This window comes from Abramis brama, assembly GCF_963993115.1.
Source record: "Abramis brama genome assembly, chromosome: 2".
Classification (NCBI taxonomy): Eukaryota; Metazoa; Chordata; class Actinopteri; order Cypriniformes; family Leuciscidae; genus Abramis; species Abramis brama.
Genome location: NC_139964.1, coordinates 59,468,789 through 59,492,580, shown reverse-complemented (window position 1 = coordinate 59,492,580; position 23,792 = coordinate 59,468,789). Strand labels below are relative to the sequence as shown.

Here is a 23,792-nt window from a genome sequence, read left to right as displayed (position 1 = left end):
ATTCTAATAATATTTCTCAATATTACTGTTTTACTGTATTTTTGATCAAATAAATGCAGCCTTGGTGAGCAGAAGAGAGATCTTTCGTCTGACCCCAAACTTTTGAACGGTAGTGTATACTGTACTTTCCCTTAAAATGAATGTATATTTGAACCTAAAGTCTTAGGGCCCTATCTTGCACCCAGCGCAATTGACTTTGTACACCGACGCATGTATCATTCCTATTTTGCACCCGCGCACAGCGGACTTTTCCCTCCACAGACGCACGTCGGTAAGTTAGGAAATGAACTTGCGCTCCCGGGGGCGGTTCAGCGAAAAGAGGAGGCATGTTCCGGCGCAAACATTCCCTCATGCTATTTTGCAGGTTTAGAAAACAATTCCGCCACTGACCAGGAAAAACCTAGTCTAAAGTCAGTGGCGCGTTGCACATGTTATTCATATGCTATTTTGAGGGCGCATGCTTGGCCATAATCAATGTAGCGTGTGCACAACGCGCATACACTTTGCTTATCTCATCTACACACAGATGCAGCAGTTCTCGTTTTTAGAAAATCATACATTATTACAAGGAAAAATATTAACACACGAGGGAAATCATTGTTGTGTCCATGAAGATGTGAAAAAATAGGCATAAATCTAGCTTACACATTTACCCAAATTATTATACGCCTGTTTAACCGAAGCTAATTTGGGTGTGTTTCTCCATCCCCAATGTCACTTCTCTGTGTTTTACGGCCCTGACGAGAACGTCGGTCTCCTCGGCTGTGAACCGCTCCTCGCGTGCGCCTGGCAAATCCGCCGTTATAATAGCAATCCGCCATGGAACAAGCGCGCCTGCTCTTAAAGGGAATGTGAGATGTCGCTCTGATTGGTTTATTTCACGTTACGCCCAAACCACACCTCAAGACCCGCCCACAAAGTTACTTGTGTTTCGCGCTTGATACTTGCGTTTCAGATCGTTAAAATAGGGCCCTTAATGTTAATACAAAAAGAAAGCAACCCAATGAGTGTATATGTGCACTGCAGATATGTTTGAGGTGTAAGGTGTTGTAGACATACAACACTGACATCACTGACTTAATCGGAAGATCAAGGTTTGAAGCAGAATATTTGATCTGATGTTGATTTGAATGTGCTAGATTTTTTAAGTTGTTGTCTTTCTTAAAGTCAAAGGTTTTTACATGTACACTATTTCTTTCACCCAGTGATACCTGGTAATGCATGATGATACCAGTCTAAATACAATTACTGCAGCCCACTATGTGTCAAAAAACCAATAGTTCAAAAGCAATAAAAATGTAAATGAGCTGTTTTAGCATTCAACATGCTGATATATGTGTGTGGCTGTGCTGTTAGTCACTGTAATGGGTAATCAGTTACACAATGAGCCGGCTGCATTGTGCTTAAAGTGTCATTTAAACCAGAACCACTTGATCAGATTCAGATGAAATCACAGAGAGAATGTTCAGATTAACTCAGGGTTTTTCTTTACCGTAAACTCCTTCAGATTCTCATGTTTATGGGGGATTTCTTCAGGTGGAGCAGCCTCCGACCCGCAGAGCCGCCCGTGTACCCACAGACACAGGTACCAGAAGGACTTAGGACTGGGGACTATATTGAACGGTGGAGGGAGTGTCCCACCCTCATCAAAGTAACTCATCCACAGCTTGGTCCGAGCAAACTTCCATTCGATGTCAGCATGGTCCTGAGGCACAGTAACAAAAGAATTAATAAGAAGAACTGAATCATAATAATCAACAAAATATTCTACCAACGCATCTAGTACTGTGGTTCTCAACCAGGGGACTTCCAAGGGGGTTCCAAGATGAATTCAAAGTATTTAAATGAATAAATGATTATTAATATATTCAAATAACTTTAAAACTCAATAACTATTGTTTTAATTGAAGAATATACAGCTCTGGAATCACAAAATCAATCATGGTTAACAAATATATCAATACTTTCAATACGCTTCAAGTCAAAAAGTTTTAGAACCACTGATATAGTATATAATAAAACAAATGAATATTTATATTACACAGTCTATTATATTAAAAAAAAAACTATGAATGACAATTTGTGATGATACACTACCGTTAAAAAGTTTGGGGATGTAAAGTTTTTTTTTAAATCCGAGAATGGATTAAACTGATCAAAAGTGACAATAAGGAAATTTATACTGTTACAAAATTCTTTCTATGCATCAAAGTATCAAATCAACGTATTAGAATGAGGGATCATGTGACACTGACTAGACTAATTCAGCTTTGCCATCACAGGAATATATTACATTTTAAAATATATTGAAGTGGAAAGCAGTGTAATAATACTTCACAATATTATTTTATTATTTTTGATCAAATAAATGCAGCCTTGGTGAGAAGAACAACATACGATAAAAAAAACAATCCATAAACCATACCATAAACTTTTAAATGGTAGTGAACACCTATTGAAAAGACTACATCTCTCGTATTCGATCCTCTCTAAGTCAGCAGAATGCTGAAACTGTATATTTCTGGCCTTTGGATTATTATGCTCAGTACTCACAGCGATCAGCTGGTAGGAGTTGTTCATCATAGCGATGAGCATGTTGAGGAGAACCACCAGTGAGATGACGTTGTAGGTGCCGAACATGGTGGCTCCAACAAACTCAGTAAACTCGTGCCGAGCCTTCACATTGGTTACATAGAGATTCAAGAGGCCAAATATCGACCAGAACAGAGACTGAAGCGTCTCAAATAACCTGAAAGATTAATGGAAAAAAGGCAAGAAAGAAAGAAAAAAGGAATATTAGATTAGGAATATTGTGCAACATCATCACAGATGCGTTAAGGATGGGCCAGAGAAGATCACGAAGCTCCAGGGGTAAACAGTTCATTAGGAAATAATGTGAAATGGATCAAGTTATTGTGTGTGAATGATGGTGAATGTGAGAGATTATAACTTGGAGAGATGGGGCAATTGTAACAATTCACTCTCCCCCACAAAAAAAAAAACAAAAAAAAAACAATAAAATGTGAAATGATGTTCCCATATTCTAAATATGTTAGTAAATAACATATACATTATGTATATGTTCATAAAATATACATAAAAAGCATTGGACGATTCAAATGGTCACACATTTTGTTAAATATGCTTCCAATGCATAAAAATACGCTTACAACGCTTACAAATATATATATATATATATATATATATATATATATATATATATATATATATATATATATATGATAAATCAGTGTTTAAATCCATTGCTATATTTATTATTCTATTGCAGTCGCATTTAGAAAGTTTAAATTCATGTTCATCGCACTGACAGTCTGAAAATGTATTTAAAATTTAATGAATCTCACAAATTGATGGTTTGCACACACACACAAACATGCACATACAATAAGACATGAGTCTCACAGCTGTGTAAATAACTCAGCTAGACGCTACAGAGCTCCTGTGCATCTACGAGCTCCCTTAGGGTGAAAGGAATAGTCATCGATATATCTGTGTGAATAGTGGTGTCCATTTTGATCACATGGGCATTTTTAGAAGGCTGTATCCATGTTATATTTTTGCCACATTCATATAATAAATGAAAAAAATAAAACGTGTGTCGAGCACCTAAACCACATGACTGCCGTGACAGACCTGCCGTGGCAGAGCCCTAATGGAGGCACACAGGTTTGCCTCAAGCACCTCACTGGCTTGTCAGAGATAGTGACATAACAACTGGCAGCCCACTAGAGCCAGCAGCTCCGCACATCCTGTGCCGGTTCAGCCGACATTTGGCATTTCAAGCTTTCCAATTCAAAGGCCAAAATAATACAGAAAGGATATGAATATTTTTTTAGTGTACTGTGAGTAAGACCTGTCCTAAGAAATCTTTTTTGCTGCAATCCACTGCAAAAAAATAAAAAATAAATAATACTAATATTAATTTTTATATATAAACATCCATAAAAACCAGATACATTTTCTTGACAAGCGAAACATTGTAATTATTAAAAATAAATGTTGAATAAATTTAAAATTTAATTCTCAATTATTTGAGAATACTTGTTTTCAGAGAATAAATCTTGAATCAAGTTGATTTTTCTTACCCTATTGGGAAATTGTTCTTTTTCCCCCAATATGGTCTCAGATTAAAAATGCTAATAGTGCAAGTATTACTGGGAAAGCAGACAAAATACTGATTAATAAAAACGTGTCTCTTTGATAGGCTCAAGCCGTATGGGATGTAAAAGACTTTAATCTCTGAAGGGGAGTCTCTGACTGAACCTCAGAAAACACCACAGGAAGCCTGAAGGAGCTTGTGCTGCTTCAGATGTGATATGAGTTGAGGGATTTGATATCTCGGTGTGGTAATGCCACATACAGCTCATGTGCAGCTGCAGGCAAAAAAAACAGAATTCTGATGGAAATGCAAGAAAATCCCAGGACGATTCAACAACATGCTCAGATATTTTATGTTTCAGGTGTTTATGTTTCACAGAGCAGCTGCAGTTTTCTGAGAGACACAGCACAGATTTATCTTCTATCTCAATGCTTGCTCTCAAATATTCATGAGGTGATTCTTGAATTTATTGTGCAGTGGTGGATGATTGTGCAGTTATCGATGTGATCAACAAATCACAGGAAAAGCAAGAGGTCTTGATGAATATTCAGAAGCAGCATCAGCATTGACTGAGCCTGACCTGGAGCTGCAGTGCAGGGAAGGATGAATGTATGTTGTAAACAAACAGTGTTGAACAAGCTTCCTTCAAACAACAGTCAAGGTACTATTTTGACTACATAGTGCTAATAAAATGTAGTTAACTACATTGAAGCTATATGAGGGCCAAAAGAGTTCTGTCAAGTCAATGGGATTTTTGAACGGATTTTTGGTGAAATGACTGAAATAAAGTCTGTTTTTAACAAACGATCAAATAAGGTCTGTTTTTAACATAAGCTCAAGATATTTTTATGTTTTATCCTATGGCATAAAATACATCAGTAATACCTCCTTGTGATTTTTTAAAAGCTTTTACTAGTCATGAAGAAAGCGGTTGTTAACAAATCCAACTAAAAACACAAATCTTTGGCCTAGTATACACATAACACATCTATAATTCAATGTTAGGCTGCATAGTTTAGGTCAGCCGGAACCGAGAACACTTCCCATAAATCCTGATGTACTTGTTACATCATAAGAAGGATGGCGTCTACGTTAATATTAGTCTCTCTGTTTATCTTGAGGTTTACCGCAGTCCATCGGATCCAGGCTGTATCCAGATCTGATGAAGGAACTGCGCCTGGACACGACGACAATGAAGAATGCGGTTGTTAACAAATGCCTAAATGGGAACAACCCTATCTGAGGGTTGTCCACCACTGAAAATGTCATTAAAAACCACGCTGCGTATTGTAAATAATATAATGATATATGCTTAAAATAATTGTGTAAGTTGTAAAACAATACAAACGGAGCAAAAACAAGTGTTTGTTGGCGAAATTGGGCTACGTTTACACTGGTTCAAGTGTTGAAACGTGTTGAAGAGACCCCAAAAACGCGATATGTACCTCTCAGAATGTGATTTTTACCAGAGAAACCATGACAAAAAACTTGGATTTTACCGCCCGGAACACGATTGGGATAAGTAAACTGTCAAGGCTATTTTATTCACTTTAAACATCGGATGAAGTGATTCTTTTCTCTAAAATACAGATGATGCTGAGTTATTAATAAATTAGTCATGACAAAAAAATTATGATATCCAATGTATTTTTCCACGAGTCCGCTATGCTAGCGATTATAATGGCGATAAGTTTATGTGTGAACTGATATTAGGCTAATATTGTAGATATTTGTGTTGGGTTTTGCTCAATATGATGTTACGTGGCAGATCAGTGGACTTGCTGCAGTTGAATATCTAAGTAAGAGACGTCCTCTGTCCCAGACGAAACCTAAAATACTGTGGAGGACGCAAATAATTTAATAATTGTAAGCAAGGCTTTCCTCTGTGTACACATATCCTTACAAGTACAATTTTGGCTGTATTATTTGTGTCCCCTTAAAGAAATTTTGTTTATTGTCCCCCCAACTGTTAGATGAAATTTACGTTAATGTTACTAATACTCAACTAATACTCTAAAGAGAGTTAGTAGTCAAGTACATGCAACGTTACTTAGTCAAGAGAATGTGTTAAAGGGATAGTTCGCCCAAAAATGATATTTAAGCCATGATTTACTCACCCTCAAGCCGTTCGAGATGCATATGTCAATCTTTTTTCAGACGAACACATTTTCAGTTATTTTAGAAAATGTCTTAGATCTTTCAGTGGTTATAATGTGAAGCAATGGGGTCCAGCTGATTCAAGTCGCAAAATGTGCATGCATCCTTCACAAAAATAATCCATCCGGCTCCAGCGGGATAAACGAAGGCCTTCTGAGGGTAATCCGTGCAGTTTTGTCGTAAAAATATACATATTTAAAACTTTATAAACGAAAATAACTGGCTTCCGGTGGCGGTCGGCGCGCGTTCATGGAGATGGTTGCTGGCATATGACGTAGGACGTAGCGCAGGAAGCGTCGTGACGTAGAACGAGCGTGACAGCGCAGCCAGAGAGCAGAGCAAAACAAAACTCTACGTTCGCTCTACGTCACGACGTCATTCATCTCCATGAACGCGCGCCGACCGCCACCGGAAGCCAGTTATTTTCGTTTATAAAGTTTTAAATATGTATATTTTTACGACAAAACTGCACGGATTACCCTCAGAAGGCCTTCATTTATCCCCCTGGAGCCGGATGGATTATTTTTGTGAAGGATGCATGCACATTTTGCGACTTGAATCTGCTGGACCCCATTGCTTCACATTATAACCACTGAAAGATCTAAGACATTTTCTAAAATAACTGAAAATGTGTTCGTCTGAAAAAAGATTTAAATATGCATCTCGAACGGCTTGAGGGTGAGTAAATCATGGCTTAAATATCATTTTTGGGCGAACTATCCCTTTAAAGGGACCATCAAAATAAAGCGAAACCAGAATCATAAACTTTTGTTGGTCACAGAGTTTATATTCTGCAATAATCCAAAAGTCAAAATGGGAAAATCCCATTGTGAACCAGGGTGATGATAACTTCCGGGTTGTCCGACAAAAATACGTCATCACTGCAGCACTATATATTGAAGCTATTTAAAAAACCCTCCAATATCTTTTTAAATATGTAACATAAAATGATACATAACAGTCAATTTACACTAAATACCACAAACAGAATTAGAAAACCTCTCAGTTTATATATAACATAGTGATAAACTACAGAACTACAAAACGATTGTAATAGAAACGAGAACTCTATTTTGTACATCACTTCAAAAAGAAGTAAAATGCTGCACAGGATTTACTGCAGGGACAATAATTAATCTGTGACTGTTTTTTTCTGATTCAAACAAACTGATTCACTAAAGAACAAAAAGAACAAAATGGAGGGATGAAGAAATATGAAGATGCTAGCCCGGTCATAAAAGCTGATCAACTCACGTAGAGAATGCATTGTTCTGTTTCTCGCAGCGGATCCCCTTGCAGTGGTTGGGTTCGTCTGCTGCCTCGGTCTCGTAGTAGAAGTACAGCTGGTTGAGTCCATTGGCAAAGGCCAGCAGCACAAGACAGTAGATGAAGAGGAACTTGAGGATGTCCAGCAACATACGGCCCAGAGAAATCTGCAGTGGGCCCAGATGAGAGTTGGCTGTGAAGAGGGAGATGAGCCGAAGCGAGCTGAAGATGTTAGCAATGGCAAATAAAGCCTCAGCGATCAGCGTCGGATGCCACATCTCCCATTCCTCTCGTGGACGAGAACTGTTATACTGGAGAGAGCATAAAAACATTCAGAAATATTGCTAATTATTTCATGATTTAGTTTCAGCGTTAGAAGGGATTCTAGCTACGCAAACATGATGCAAAAGTACTGCAAGAATGCATGTTACGTACACTGCCGTTCAAACGTTTGGGGTTGGCTAGATTTTTGAAATAAGTCTCTTATGCTCACCAAGTCTGCATTTGTTTGATCAAAAATATAGTAAAAACAGCTTTCTATTTTAATAACTAATATTTTCAAATGTAATTTATTACTGTGATGGCAAAGCTGTATTTTCAGTATCATTACTCCAGTCTTCAGTGTCACATGATCCTTCAGAAATCATTCTAATATTCTGATTTGGAGCTCAAGAAACATTTAATATTATTATCAGTATGGAAAATGGTTGCCCTGCTTAATATTTTTTTGAACGGTAGTGTATGTACAATGGGACCATCCTTACAGTTGGTTGGCCAAGAGTTTCCATATTTGTGTAGAGTCCATTTTTAGCCTAATTCACATACTGTAACACCCACAGTCCAGCATAGCAGGTGCTAAATGCACTGATATAGCGCTGCATCATGCTTATTTAAATTCATTGCCAAGTCACTGTCATTTGTTTCTGGGCAAATAAGCCTTCTTTTTATGCAAATGTGGCTCAACGGATCGAATTCACAAACATGAACGGATTGGCTTATTTGCCTGATGCAGTTAACGCTGCGCTATTACCACCTGCAGAAGCTGACAGTAATTGTATTTAAAAAGTATGTTTGTGTACATTTTCTAGTGATCGTGGCAGCAGTAATTCATCAAATGATGATCAAAAGATGGAGAGCAAAAGACGTGCTGTGTAGTCGAGCAATATTTAGCCATTTTAAAGAGCCTAGATTGCAATGGTGAAGCACTGGAAAGAAAAAAATTGAAATGCAAATTGCAATCAGCACTAATTTTGTGGGCGTGTTTGCACCATTACCTGATTTGCATAATTCCTTGAGTTAATCAGGTGCTGTAACAATACAGACAACAGATGCAAATGACACAACACTATCAACAGGTTCAAATCATTAGTGAATTCCCTCTAGAATGTTTTGAAATGGTCTGATAAAGAAAAAATGGAAATTTTTAATGCGGCAACTACAGATCCATTAGCTTTTGTATTGTTTTTCCAGGCAGTTGAGTCAACGGTCAAACAGGTTCTTGGAGATTTCCTGAGCTTTTGCCTTGCATAACTTGAGGGTGGAACAAGACGGCTTCTTCCCTCTGCACCATCCTTCAATTCCATGTTTCAGTGGGCAGAGAAATAAGGCTGGCTTTTGAGTGCAAGGCATGGCCGAGCTTTTCTTGCTTTAAATTCTGCTCTCTACTGGGACTAAGACCACAATATTAACTGACTCATAAATTCACCCTCTATTCCCACGTTTTGAAATCATACTATAAAATGATAATACATGTAGTCAGGAACATTTACACAGACATTTATAGCTTTAAATGCATTTCTTGAGAACATGTCCAAATGCAAAACAGAACAAATTATATGGCTTGGACCATTGGATTTCTCATCTCACAAATGTACACACACACACACACACACACACACGCTGTAAGGGACTCGTGTGGGCTGAGACCCTTCCATGCAGGGTGACTAACACAGCTGCAGATGGTCATGGAGTCTGGAGTGTGTCTGTGTGCATGTGCTTGCGTGCATTCGAGTATGAGCGAGGATGACTGAACCGAGAGCAAAACAATTAAGGGAGGAGCTCACCTTGACATAAGCAACGATCTTTAAAGAAATAGTGGCCAAATACAGAGAATTCATAGCAAAATCCATCAGGTTCCACCAGTCATGGACGTACTCATTAAAACCTCCGTCCCACATCTCCTTAATCTCAGCCCATATGAAGCCTATGTGCAAAACACACAAACATAAAGGAATAAACTTGGGATGGAATATATCAGTTATTGAAAGATACTTTAATTTATCATATGGGTTGATATAACTGGATGTATATGGGATAATATTGCATTAATAACTGTGCATGCTCATTTCCCCTATTTATTAAAAAACGGTTACACTTTATTTCGATTGTCCAGTTTAGACCAACTAACTACAAGTAACTTTGTAACTACATGCCAACTAACTCTAATTAAAGTATTAGTAGACTGTCTGCTTAATATCTGCTAACACTATCTTTTAATAGACATTCTATTAAGTAACTATGAAACTACATGTCAACTTATTCTTCTTAGCCGAATCCTAACACCTGACAGTCTACTAGTCTACTCTAATGAGAATTAGTTGACAAGTAGCTGAAGTTACTTATAGTTAGTATAATGAAAAAGGTAATAAATAATTCAATTGAATAACAATGTTAAATTTAATCATAAGCAAATCTCACAATGAATATACATTTTTTCATACTGTACATTATAACGCTGTGATGCCTGAATTCACTTGTAGATTTGTTTTAGTTATTACTGTTTTAGTTTTAATTTATTGTATCAGTTTTTGTATGCATTTATTGGATGAAATTGCATTTTTAATTGTTCATGCTCATTTCTGCCACTTTTACATTTAGATTAGCTTTGCCAATGTTTAACACTCACTTTAATTTTTAAAACACTAATAACTTAATAATTTAATAACACAGTTAAATGTAATCAAATCTCACAATGAATATCAACTGTAAATTATAAAGCTGTGATGCCTAAACTCACTTTAATGTTTTTTATTTATTTATTTTTATTTAGACTAAATATCTTTTAATTAAAATCTTGCCAATTTATTGGTTATTGGCAATAATAGGATAATAATAATGGGTTTATCAAATTACATTTGTTATTGCACTGTAAATTATGTTTTATATAAATATATATCTGTATGAGATAGGGCCCTATCTTGCACCCAGCGCAATTGACTTTGTACACCGACGCATGTATCATTCCTATTTTGCACCCGCACACAGCGGACTTTTCCCTCCACAGACGAACGTCGGTATATTAGGGAATGAACTTGCGCTCCCGGGGGTGGTTCAGCGAAAAGAGGAGGCGTGTTCCGGCGCAAACGTTCCCTGATGCTATTTTGCAGGTTTAGAAAACAATTCCGCCTCTGACCAGAAAAAACCTAGTCTAAAGTCAGTGGCGCGTTGCGCATATTATTCAAATGCTATTTTGGCATGCTTGGCCATAATGTAGCGTGTGCACAACGCGCATACACTTCGATTCTCTCAACTACACACAGAAGCAGCAGTTTTAATTTTTGCAAATCATAGGCTACATTATTACAAGGAAAAATATTAATACACGAGGGAAATCATTGTTGTGTCCATGAAGATGTGAAAAAATAGGCATAAATCTAGCTTACACATTTACCCAAATTATTATACGCCTGTTTAACCGAAGCTAATTTGGGTGGGTTTCTCTCATCCCCAATGTCACTTCTCTGTGTTTTACGGCCCTGACGAGAATGTCGGTCTCCTCGGCTGTGAACCGCTCCTGGCGTGCGTCTGGCAAATCCACCGTTATAATAGCAATCCGCCATGGAACAAGCGCGTCTGCTCTTAAAGGTCCCGTATTATGCCCCTTTTCACAAGATGTAAAATAAGTCTCTGATGTCCCCAGAGTGTGTATGTGAAGTTTCAGCACAAAATACCCAACAGATCATTTTTTACAGCATGTTTAAATTGTCATTTTTTGGGGCACAGAAAAACGTGCTGTTTTAGTGTGTGCCCTTTAAATGCAAATAAGCTGCTGCTGGACAACACAGGGGGCGGAGCTTCATGAGCTCGCGCTCAGTCTCTCAGGACAATTTCATCTCACGGAATGATGATAATATCAGAAACTCTCAGTAATGGTGTTCATTTCGAGTCGGACAATAATGCCTACAGAGTCAGAGTGCTGTATAGAGATGAAACAGGTATAGTTTAGTAGTTTAATTACGGTTATTATAACGTATTTGTCATCTGCTTGTATGTATCCATTATTTATTAATAGCCTACAAGTCTGCTGTCTGAATGATGATCAAACATATACTGATGAGTTTAATAAAGTTTATTGTACATCTCACAAAAGATGAAGCGTCAGTTTTACTTCAGAAAATCACTGTAAGAGCTGAGTAAACACAGTAAGTTATAAGAAGTGCGCAAGTACATAAACGAATTTCGGTAGAGTTGAGGGAGCATTTCTGTGGGCGGAGGTTAGTCAAAAAACGGTTCTAGTGACGTCATTAAAGAAGGAAGGAGAGGGATGTAGTCCAAACGGGCCGTTCGATGTAGGCGACTTCTGTTAAATAAAATATCTCGCTTGGCATTGAACTTTGAGCTTTATAATATTACAGATATTATTTATGCTCTAACAGCAACATTACACACTAACTAAAGTTTGAAACATGGGATCACGAAGAATGGGACCTTTAAAGGGAATGTGAGATGTCGCTCTGATTGGTTTATTTCACGTTACGCCCAAACCACACCTATGAATAATGAAGCTACTTCAGACCAACCCATTTTAGATTTGCGTCGGGCGCAAGAGTCATTTATCCCGCCGGTATAATAGCAACAGCGCCCAAGACCCGCCGACAAAGTTACTTGCGTTTCGCGTTTGATACTTGCGTTTCAGATCGTTAAAATAGGGCCCATAGACTTTAACATTACAAATGAAATCAAACATTTCAATCTATGTCAGTTACATTTTGAATTGTAAGTCAATGTGAGATTTTTTAACTTTAATCTTAAAGGTCTAAAACATGTCTGAAAACACTCAAATAAATATAAAAATATACAAATATCAAAGCTGGAAATAATCTACAAAAAAGTTGAAAGCTGTTAGGGCTTAATTATAATTGCAGGACTTTATTACTTAGGGCTAAGGGTTAAGTAAAAATCCCTTATACAGAATCAACTTGCACACACTATAAATATGCAATTTCATTATATATTTCATTACTAATTTTTACAAGCTAAACAACCTACATCACACACACAATAATACTCACCCAGCACCCAAGGTAATATCATCCACTCCACCACAGTGGGCGGAGGGCCCTGTATGTGTAGGTTGGTGCGTGCTATGTGCTGTGAGGCCAGGAGGAGGAGGAAGAGGAAGGTGAGGTAGGAGGCTGTGTGGCAGATAAATTTAATGAAGGGTTTTTTGATGAAGAGCCCCAGCGCGCTTTTGGGAGCCAGAAGGTAGACCAGCGAGAAGACAGGGAAGAGCAGGCCGATAATGAAACACATGACCAGCTTAACTGCCCAGTGACGACGACGCCAGCCAGGAAATCCATCATACCATAGTGTGGCCAAGAGCTGCTGACAGTTTGGCTGTGCCACGAACTGGAGAAAAAAAAGAGAGCTTTGTAAATGGATTTGTAAATGCTCATGCATAATGGCAACCATACGCAGAAGGACCAATTAGCGAGGAGAAAAAGGAGCATTACTCACTCTGACAAGAATGAGCAATATTTCATCTATCCAACAGATGGGTAAAACTACATATTTTCTTAATCCTCTTGTTGGTGGGTGGCATGAATGACTAGTTGACTAGCTGATCTTAAGGAGAACCTGTATAAATAGGGTCCACCAGACCAGACTCAAAATCAGATATGTTTCTTATGGGAAATTCACAGGATGCATTCAAGTGTCAAAAAACTGCAAGATGAAGCAACAGAATGGAACAAGATTAAATGCAATATGCGGTCTTGAGCTGAACTTGTTGAAGATGTTTTCAACTTCACATGCCAATAATCATGGTGCAAACTTTTGATGGGTACTCTATTTAATCGCATTTATGATTTATGATGCATCTTACCAACAACAACTGTCTCCTTTACAGTCAAATGCAATTGCAAAAGTACAACCAAAAAGTGAAAGTAACTGCCTATATCTGTAAAAATGATAAATCTATGTACATTTATTGCATAAACATGGCTCGCTTTAAAAGACACAACAATACTGTGATTCATTTCTCCGCATTTGTTGTTGATTGAACCGTGCGTGTTAACACATTTAGCTCTGAAATGTCACTCATGGTTTGCAGCTGAATGCGAATGTTGGAACAGGAAGACAAACGACAAAGACAAAGAAAGGGGGTTGAAGCTTTCAAGTGTCAAAAAGGACACAAAAGCACAATAAAAGTGTCAAAAAATAAAATATATGATGTGCTTGCTATATTCACAATCTTTTAGGCTGCTTTCACTCTAGCACTTTTGGTGCACACCCGGGTTCGATTGATGTCAGAGTTCGGTTCATTTGGATGATGTGAACTCTGTTTTCCGAACTTGTGTGTGCAGCCATGAACCGTACCAGTCCGCATAAAAAGTGTGGTCTGGGGTACGGTTCATGTGAAATCAAGTACGGTTTGCTGCTGATATGAACGCAATCGTATTAAATCGCAGAAGTGAACCTCTATAAATGGCGTATGATTTAATAAAACTGCGTGTTTGAGTGTGTTTCACTCACTTTCCTGACAAACATGACTAACGTACTGCAAGCAGAGAGAATGTATATGTAATTTCTGATCTTATTCAGCAGAAATGGACTCCCGTGTTCTTTAAAACATTTGCACACATTTGCGTCAGACAGACCCAAGTGCCATTATGTGCTGATGCTTTGGAAACTAAAGGTGAGGTGAGCACCGTTGTACATTTTGCCACCTTCTCCTGCGTCACTGTAACCATGCATGGGGTAAACAGCTGCTGCTTTGATGCAGTTCGGACAGAAATAATATAAAGTGAACATAATCCAGCGGGGGCAGCAATCGAACTCGGGTTTGAACCAGGCAATCGAACCATGTGTGAAAGCACCCTTAAAGCCATTTAATAACTTTGTGTAAGGAACAGATCCAAATGTAAGCAGTTAATCACTGGAAAACTTGACTTTTTGTCATTTTGAAAGCCCCAGTTATCATTCACTTGTATTTAAAAGACTGGCCTGGACATTCTTTAAAAAAATAATGATAAAAAATAAATAAATACAAATACCTTTTTTGATCCACACAAAGTAAGTCATATAGGTTTTCAACAACACAAGAGCAATTAGATAATGACAAAATCTTCATTTTAGGGTGAACTATTTCTTTAATGATGCAAAAAGTATCATTATTATCAATCATTCTCAAAGGGGGAAGTGGAGGATGAATGGAAACGTGCTTCTTTCGAGTGTAAACAAAGCTAATTACCAGTTTAGCGCACTGCTGTAGGATACTTGCTTGAAGGAGAGTGTCCTCAGAAACATCTGCTTTGAAATGAAGCGAGCCAAGAACTGACTCGCCTCATATTTCATAGCCCATTTGTGATAAGTTATCTAGTGGCTATAATGGAAAATGCTGCGTGGGATGACAACACTGCATGATAGATGAGTAACAACTCTATCTCAGATTTAAAAGTTTCCATAGTCAAGTGTTTCTGTAGCAAGCCTGAGAAAGCAATGGCTTCTGAACCAGCCGTGCCCCTCTGAATATCCAAACCCACAGCCAATCATTGGTTTCCCACAATCCCTGCTCAAACTCATTGCATATATCACAAAAGGTCCCGTAGGAAAAAGACAATCAACCTCCACTTAATCAAGTAAGCTAATGAACCCTAAGGAGGGGACGTGGAAAAAGGTTAAAAAAAGGACACAAGAGTGAATTTAACAAAGAGCTTTGAGAAAGGAGATAGGACAGTAATTTCCTTCAGGTTTTATTTTATAATTAACAGTTTGGGAGGATGGGTCATTTCCCCACACCTGACTTGCTGGTATTTCGTCCATGGTGTGAGAGTAACACTACAGCAATAAGCTTCTTCATCCATCAGTATGAACACTAACCTTCAGGCGGCCCTTTAGCTAACAACATCATTCCTCAACCTGCCCATGAAATGAGACTCACAACATCCCAGCCAGCATGCATCACTACGGACTGTAGTAATGACTTACAACACATGGCTTGCAAGTAAATAAATGGCGTCTTGTATTCTGACCTGGGAGAATGGTCTTGAAGCACATATGTACTGCAACACTGCGTTGAAGATAAATGAAACTGTATTACTGTAAAGATGGAGGAGTTTGCTGTAGTGGTGTTTCAGTCGACTCTGATATGAATGAAGTGAATGAATCGTTCTTGCTCACTTTCATGCAGTCTACTAACTAACCCAACTAATTCTCAGACCTAACTAACTGTCTCCCCGTGACAGAAGCTCAGCAACATGATAGCTTTTCCAGTAAATCTCTCAGTACAGAGATTCACAATAAAGGATAGTTCGCAAAGATTTTCGTCTTGCTTTTTTAAAAGATATAAAACCGAAATTGACTGAATTGCATTTAATTTATAAATAAATTTGTCTTTCTCAGTTCTTAATGATAGCCCACAGAACTAAAACCTGTGAAAGACAAATTTAGGTGGCTCATTGAAGGAAGGAGAACCTATTTGTTTTGTTTTATTCGCAGTATTCATTGTTTTAGTTTATACATGAATGAATATCCACTTTAATAAATTAAATGATAGTGTTTTGAATGAATATTTTGGGTAAATGATAAAATGATTCACTCATAATTGAATTGGCATAATGATTCAAGCTAAAAAAAAAGTTATCAGTGAATTAATCTTTTTGGTGAACAGATTCAAAAGAGTCGAGCCACTGGGATCAGTCAACACTAGCAGTTTGTAGGTTTACTCTGAGCGACCTTTATAAGACAGGTCAAAAGGTGAACAGAGGGGCAGGTAATGATGTAATCTGTTGTTCTTCTGCCTTGTTTGACAGAAGCGATTACAGAACAACAGATGTCCTGTTCATGTTCTGGTTGCTAGGGAGCAGTATGCTAATGAGGATTGATCTCCAGCTCTGATAATGCAAAGAGTTTAGGCTCACTCTTGAAGAGTAACTGACTCTAATGCAGAGTCAAAGAATACATTACCTTTCCCTAACACTGTGAACACCTGCATGAGATGAATTTGACCTGCATGATATGACCGTGGCCCCAACAGTATTTGGACACTGATGTCACGCTTAAAAATGTATGAATGCGTTAGATAACAAAATATCAAAACAGCATCTGCAAACAAATTATGTTACAGGGTTTTTTCAGATCTGATTTTTCTGACCCATTTTTGGTCACACTTTAGATTATGGTCCACTTTTGCCTCAATAAACTCCTAATTACTGCTAGTTAGTATGGTAATTGTTCATTTTAGGTATTGGGTAGGATTAAGGGATGTAGAATATGGTAATGTAGAATAAGGCATTCAAATGTGCTTTATAAGGACTAATAAACAGCCAATTTCCTAGTAATATGCTTGATAATAAGCAACTAGTTAGTAGTGAGAATTGTACCCTAAACTAAAGTGTTATCATGATTTTTAGTGGACGTATGAAGTCAGTTCTCCGTAAACAGGTGTAGATTATCACATTAATTATGAACATGTTTTACTAACATCTAATAACTAGAGGGTTTCAAAAATACTCAAAAGTCTGAACAATATATCTATAGACCCTTTTTGCGCCGATGTCACAATTACATCACAGCATTAGCTGGAGGCAAAACAAAGGGAAAACTGGAGGCAGCCAATACAAACCAGCACAGATTCGCTACATAAGGAGCTTAAAATGTCATCTTGTTGTGTTGTTGGGTGCCAGAATCGACGGAGTACAGACTCCAATTTGATATTTTAATCGCATAATGTTTTCTAAACTATTGTGATTATTTGTGAATCATCTATGATTGTATACATTGTTGTGGATTGATTGTGACTAGACTTTTTGAAAAACCTGGGTAAGAAAGAATAATCAAATACATTAAGTTAAAAAATGTATTTGCTGCATCTGGAATTTTTATTTCTAGAAAATATTCACATCATTAAAATTGTACTGTAATGTCATTCTTTACATGGTCATCTTCTGGCCTTGGCGCTGACTAGGCAGAACTTCGGATCATGTACGTAACCATTCAGCAAATAGTTATAGGCATCTAAAGATTTATATGCCCTCAGTTTCATTTTATGCTCGGTTTCTCTATCAGGCAGGTGTAGAAGTCAAGCCACTCAACCGGAGGTAATCCTGTCAGATCGTCCATCCATTGAGTGAGCGTGTACGGGTCGGCCAATCTGGTTCCGTCCGTTAAAATTTACTTTTGCAAATAACAAGTTCTATCATAATTGAATTTCAATGGTTTAATGCTCTCGTTAGCCAGTCATTTACTACACAAAGGACAAATCATGTTTGTGACTCATAGCTTTTGTATCATGGGTAATATTTTAAGTAATAAGTTGGTTATAAGTAATAAGTTAAGACAAACTGCATTCAGTATCAACAATAACCAATTTTGGAAGTTTTCTCTGTTAAAAGTATTTATTTTTCAACTCCATGATATACTATGATTTATTTTTGTCTTTTAGTGTTGTTTTCTTGTCTGTATCAGTACAGACCTTCAAAACATTTTAAGAACCACTGCCTTAAAATGCAACTTCATTGCAATATAAACAGCCACCAGCCAGTTTATTAGGTATACCTTGCTATATAGTACCGGGTTGGACTCCCTTTCAACTTCAGAACTGCCTTATTTCTTTGTGGCATAGATTCAAAAAGTTGCTGTTCAAAAAAACAGTTTGAGATTATTTGATCTTTGTGGCATGGTGCGTTATCCTGCTGAATAGCCATCAGAAAATGGGTGCATTGGGGTCATTACATGATGGAACTGGTCAGCAACAATACTCAGGTGGGCTATTGAAGGGGCCCAAAGTGTGCCAAGAAAATCTCCCCCACAAAATTACACTACCACCACCAGCCTGAACCGTTGAGACAAGGCAGGATAGAATAATGCTTTCATGTTGTTTACGCAAAATTCTGACCCTATCTGAATGTCGCAGCAGAAATCGGTGTGGTCTTCTGCTGTAGCCACCAAACAACATCTTTACTGCGGTTTTCTTTACTGCAATCTCAAAAGCTTACAGAAACCTGCAAAACTGCACTGTGATCAGCGTCTTTTTTATTTCTGAGAAATTAAGTTGCCACTGGGGATCTTGTTGTTCCCTAAACCCCAGACACAGCACCTCCTTAATCTTTTAAAAATGGCTCTTTTCAAGGAAATTGTCTCTGTAAGGGTGCAATGCTTCCCAAATCCTTTTGAAACCATCTGCTGTAAAAAGGCTTTGCGCATCAAAGTTTCTCAATATGAGCTGGTGGACTAAATTGCATACTGTATCTGGCAATAAAGTAGGAGGTGAATCAAAACTCATACTGCAGTACAAAAGAGCGCTAGAGAGAGAGGGAGAGAAGGGATGGTGATTCGTTTTCATCTTCAGCGCAATGCAATAATCGTTTATATTCAAATCTGAGAAAAAAAGACATTAAAATCTCATTATACACAGGGTAAAGATTTTCAGCAGTCTTGAGGCTCAATAAAAAAAATAAAAAAATCCTGATGTCCATAAAATACGTATGGTTTTTCTTGTATAGAAAGAAAATATTAATATGTCATATGTAGAATGGACAAAAGGTTATTCAGGTGCATAAGCACTCCCTTTAGATTAACGAACAAGCACTATTTAGCTGCCACTTTGACTTTATTTGAGTAATGGAACTTGCAGACCTGACAAGGCAGTGGGTACAGGCTACAGGCTACTTTAAGTCACATTAGTATAGCGTTATCGGTATGTCAGCTGCATCTACTTGAATCACGGTCTGAAAAGACAGTTTCTCATTAAGTTCCTCAAAAACAGAATACAGTATGTTTGAAAAAAGTTATCCACAGTAAGGTAAGCTATTAATGGCTGCTTTTTTTCAGGATTACATAACAGATTTTTCCCCCCTCATGCGGTGATGCTAGATCTGTATCGAAGAAATAGCCTACTAAGAGCAACATCTGAAAACATACATACAGTAATGCTAGCCCTAACAACAACAACAACAACAAAAAAAATTTTTTTTTAAAGTGTGGCAGTACCATGGTATGGTCATCGTGATTTTGAAACATACTGTAAGACAACATTACTGTCTAAAATGTTGTCCTAACCCTATCCCTAGCCCTAAACCTAACCCTACCAATAACTTATCCCTAAATGCAGAGGGGAATGATAGGTAAATAACACTGATGTAGAAGCACCTAACCCTGGCAAGCCTCAACTTCACAAACTGTAGGCTTGTCCCTCAAATCTGATTGGTTGACTGGAATTTTGTTCCAGGATTAACAAAGATTGTGATCCAGGAACATGTTGTACTTGGTGAAATCACATTCACCACCATGGTGCAGTGAAGGTATCAGATGGTAATACCATGATATACTGTATAACATGGTACAGTATGACCATATTTATGTATGGTTTACACATATAGGAATTTAAAGAAGACCATATTCCATGCCCGAAAAAGCATGTTCGTAATTTATAGCAAAACATCTACCATTAATTCGATCACAGACAGATTCATTAAAGAAAGTTATTACTCCACCACCTGCGTGACATCATTAACCAACGTGGTTAAATGACCAATTTGCGACAATACGGTTTCGGGAAACAGTCGTGACTAACTAGTTGATTTCTTGGTAGTGAACCAGCGAGTTACGTCGTTGTACGTGAAACGCACCCCTGGTTGGTTACACTTTATTTTAAGGTGACGTAGTTACATTGTACTAAAACATACTGTAAATAAAAACATACCGTAGCCACCAAACAACATCTTTTCTGCAGTTTTCTTTACTGCAATCTCAAAAGCTTACAGAAAAACAGCATCTTTGATCAGCATCTTTTTTAATTCTGCAAAATAAAGTTGCCATCGGTAATTTTGCAAAATAAAAACTACAGAGCTTTCAAACATAAACCTTTAAATTAAATCTTTAATAAGACACATTATTGGGAGGGATAGAGTAATAACTGATATTTATAATAATTATATGTAAGCAGTGTGCTATACAGTTATAAAGATCCCATTGATTTACATTACAAGCTAGACTTTTAGGCCAAACTTTCTGGACATAAAAATAGCAACATCTGTGCCAAATTACATATTTTTGCTCAGTTTGGGCCTCCATATTCTCCTGACCTATATCATACTATACGAATCATTAAAGCCTGATGTATCAAATATGATACAATATAATATTATGGTCTTCAATGACAATACAGTGACTACAATGACTACTTTAGGGGAGATCAGTTATTCAAACTCCATGCTTCTAATCTTTCCCTCCCCCCCCCATGTGGTTCTCCTTCAACCTCCCTTAATAAGCGTTCAGCTTGCTCAACTTCATTTTGCACAGTTCAGGTCAGATGTGATTTAAATGCTAATTCACTTAGCCTCTCCAGTCCCCACAGCTGCATTGTTGCTGCAGTGCCACTGCAATTCTGTAAAGCCGCGGCAGCGCTCCAAACGACAGATCACGAACACTGTAAGCAGATTGTCATTCGCTCTTTAGCTGAGCATGAGCAACCCAGCAGATAATGCACCGTTGGCTCAAGGATGTGTCGGATGCCACTCCAGCCAAACTTCACAAATCATGATGTCAATTCTTACTTGCTCTGCACAACAGGGGAGTAAATATTAATTTCATATTGTTCCACTGCATGCTATATGTAATTGTAGTTCATCAAATACACTCTCAATGACATCATTATAATTAAAAGAATAGAATAGATGTAAATTAGTGTGGCTTACATAACAGTCTCCCCTACAAAGGGCAACCAACTGCATGTACAATAATGTCAAAGACCTTTAAAGGAACACACCGACTTGTGAGGAGCAGAGAGTTCACTCAGAGTTGGAGTCAATCACTCCACAGAAGTATCAGTGCTTCGCCTTCTGAGAATATAGTTCCCAGTATGTATATGGTTAGAAGATGGCTGTGTCTCATGTGACCTTGTTATTTGTACACACTGTGACTATACAAATCACAACATGTAAATAGGAAAATGTTGGCGTTATTTTGTCACTTATTGGGAGCATTATGCTAGCTGGAGCCGTTTACCTCCAGTCTTTGTGCTAAGCTAGGCTAGCGGTGGGTGCGTCAGACAGAGTTACGGCACGCACGGAGATGAAAAGGGTATGTATGGACTTATCTAACTCTGGGGGATACGGTGAATAAGCTAAAGTCCCAAAAAGTCGCCGTGTTCCTTTAAAGCATTATAACATTGGTAATCATCAGGTGTTACGAAGCAGCAAATATTGATTATTTACCAACCTCTGCCTTCAAGCAAATCAGATAGGAGTAATGGGACGTCATACAACTTAATTCATCTTCATGAGTCAAGTTGATAAGTTTGATAGATCTTTAAATAGATTCTTTATTATAAAGCTTAATGAGAAAAAATAGCTTAATGAGAACATTTTAAACCTGAGAAACTTCTCAAGGAAAAAACTTTCACAAGCACAGTTTTCCTTCCTGTGTTGATATATTATCAATTGAACATATCAAAGTACGACATTGTGCGGCAAGCTTAATGCGTGCGCTTGAGCACAGAATAGGCTATATATCACGCCCATATATATTAAAGGCTCATTATGGCTTAGTACAATATCAATTAATTTAATATAAACGTGTGATTAGTCGACTAATGGACGACTACTAGTCGACTAGAAAAAACTTTAGTCGGGGGCAGCCCTAATATAGATGGCCTTAAAGCTACCAGATAGAAGCTACAGTATAAGCAACTGAACAACAATAATGATGTCATGGGTCTTTAAAGAGCTGTGCTCATAATTTGTGCTCAAATAGAAAAATGCTCAAGAACAATATAATGGTTATATTCTATTAACCAAGCTCTACTGAACACCAGTCTAACATACATCAGAAGTCCAATCCCAGTGCTGTACCGCATGAGAAAACAAGCTGTAAACACTTCCCCTGATTTCCTGAGTGAGGAATCATCAGGACGTGTTCTCCAGGGCACAATCCACCAGTGAGAACTTCTACAACCTGTACACTCACTCACCAGCAAACCCACAGAATAGATAAAAATAACCGCTGCCAGTGATAGAGGACGAACGAGAGGGAGAGATTAAGAGATGGAGGCGGAGGCCAGCGAATAAGTGAGAGATGCAGAAATGCAAGTGTAAGACTCTGGAGTGAAGAATAATCGCTCCCAGCTTTTTCCACAGAGGTCTTCTGTCCCTGTTTGTAGAAACAACATAGGGAGGGGAGGACGCAGAGGGGATAGCTGAGGGAAAAAAATAAAGTCAAAGAGAATCTTGATGAGACAGAATAAGAGTAGGATGGAGACCAAATGGGCTGTTGGAGATACAGTATGGATAAAGCGCTAACTCTCGGCAGATGTCACGGCCGCTGTCCTCACAGGGCTGAGAAATGGTGCTTCAGGGGTAGATTAATAGGCATCGTGCCACTTTAGTATAAGCTGTGCCCGCTGGCATGTTTAACTCTGAATTGAATTATGAGCAATGCTAATGTATAATTCAGCCATGTATATGATGAAATCTCTCATAATTCATATTTAATCTGGCCACTAAGCACAAAACAACTTTGAGCTAACCGCAATAAATGTTTCATGGCAGAATTCAAAGTACAATCGGAGGTGAAATGTTCAGATCAGCGTCCTCGCATTTGGATTTTTTTTTTTATTCAAATTGAGAATAATGATGAATGTCACAACAGCACTAAAGAAAGACAATGACATCAAGCAGAGCAGATTGTGAATTTTAGTTTACCTAATCATGCAGCTGAATCACAACTGAAGTGCTTGCAGGTGTGAAGTGGTTTAATCGATACATACTATAAACAGTTGTAGGTGACGTTTAACACTGAGGCAAGTAAAGATATAATTAATTAATGCTTTGCTGAAACTAATGATGCAGAATATGCATAAATGTCACAACAGCACACATCAGATCCTGAGAAAATTCAGAGAATCTTCAAATCAAACTGTGCAACTATCCAGTTTCCCTACAGCAGTGTTCACATGGTTTATGAAAAGTTTTACTTGCAAAATATGTTTTCTCAGGAATGACTCAATATTTTATATATGCTTACATACAGT

At 37.8% G+C, this 23,792-nt stretch overlaps 1 protein-coding gene across 1 annotated transcript in view; it reads right to left on the bottom strand.

The window, feature by feature from the left end:
- The window catches only part of trpc5a (transient receptor potential cation channel, subfamily C, member 5a), a 70,485-nt gene that overhangs the window by 8,544 nt on the left and 38,149 nt on the right, over positions 1 to 23,792 (bottom strand). Inside the window, exons 4-8 of the mRNA XM_084090717.1 lie at positions 12,835 to 13,171; positions 9,607 to 9,746; positions 7,532 to 7,854; positions 2,554 to 2,749; positions 1,493 to 1,705 (exon numbers count right to left, since the gene is read on the bottom strand). Of these exons, the coding sequence (XP_083946843.1) occupies positions 1,493 to 1,705; positions 2,554 to 2,749; positions 7,532 to 7,854; positions 9,607 to 9,746; positions 12,835 to 13,171 (1,209 nt within the window). The remainder of the gene's footprint in view (positions 1 to 1,492; positions 1,706 to 2,553; positions 2,750 to 7,531; positions 7,855 to 9,606; positions 9,747 to 12,834; positions 13,172 to 23,792) is intronic.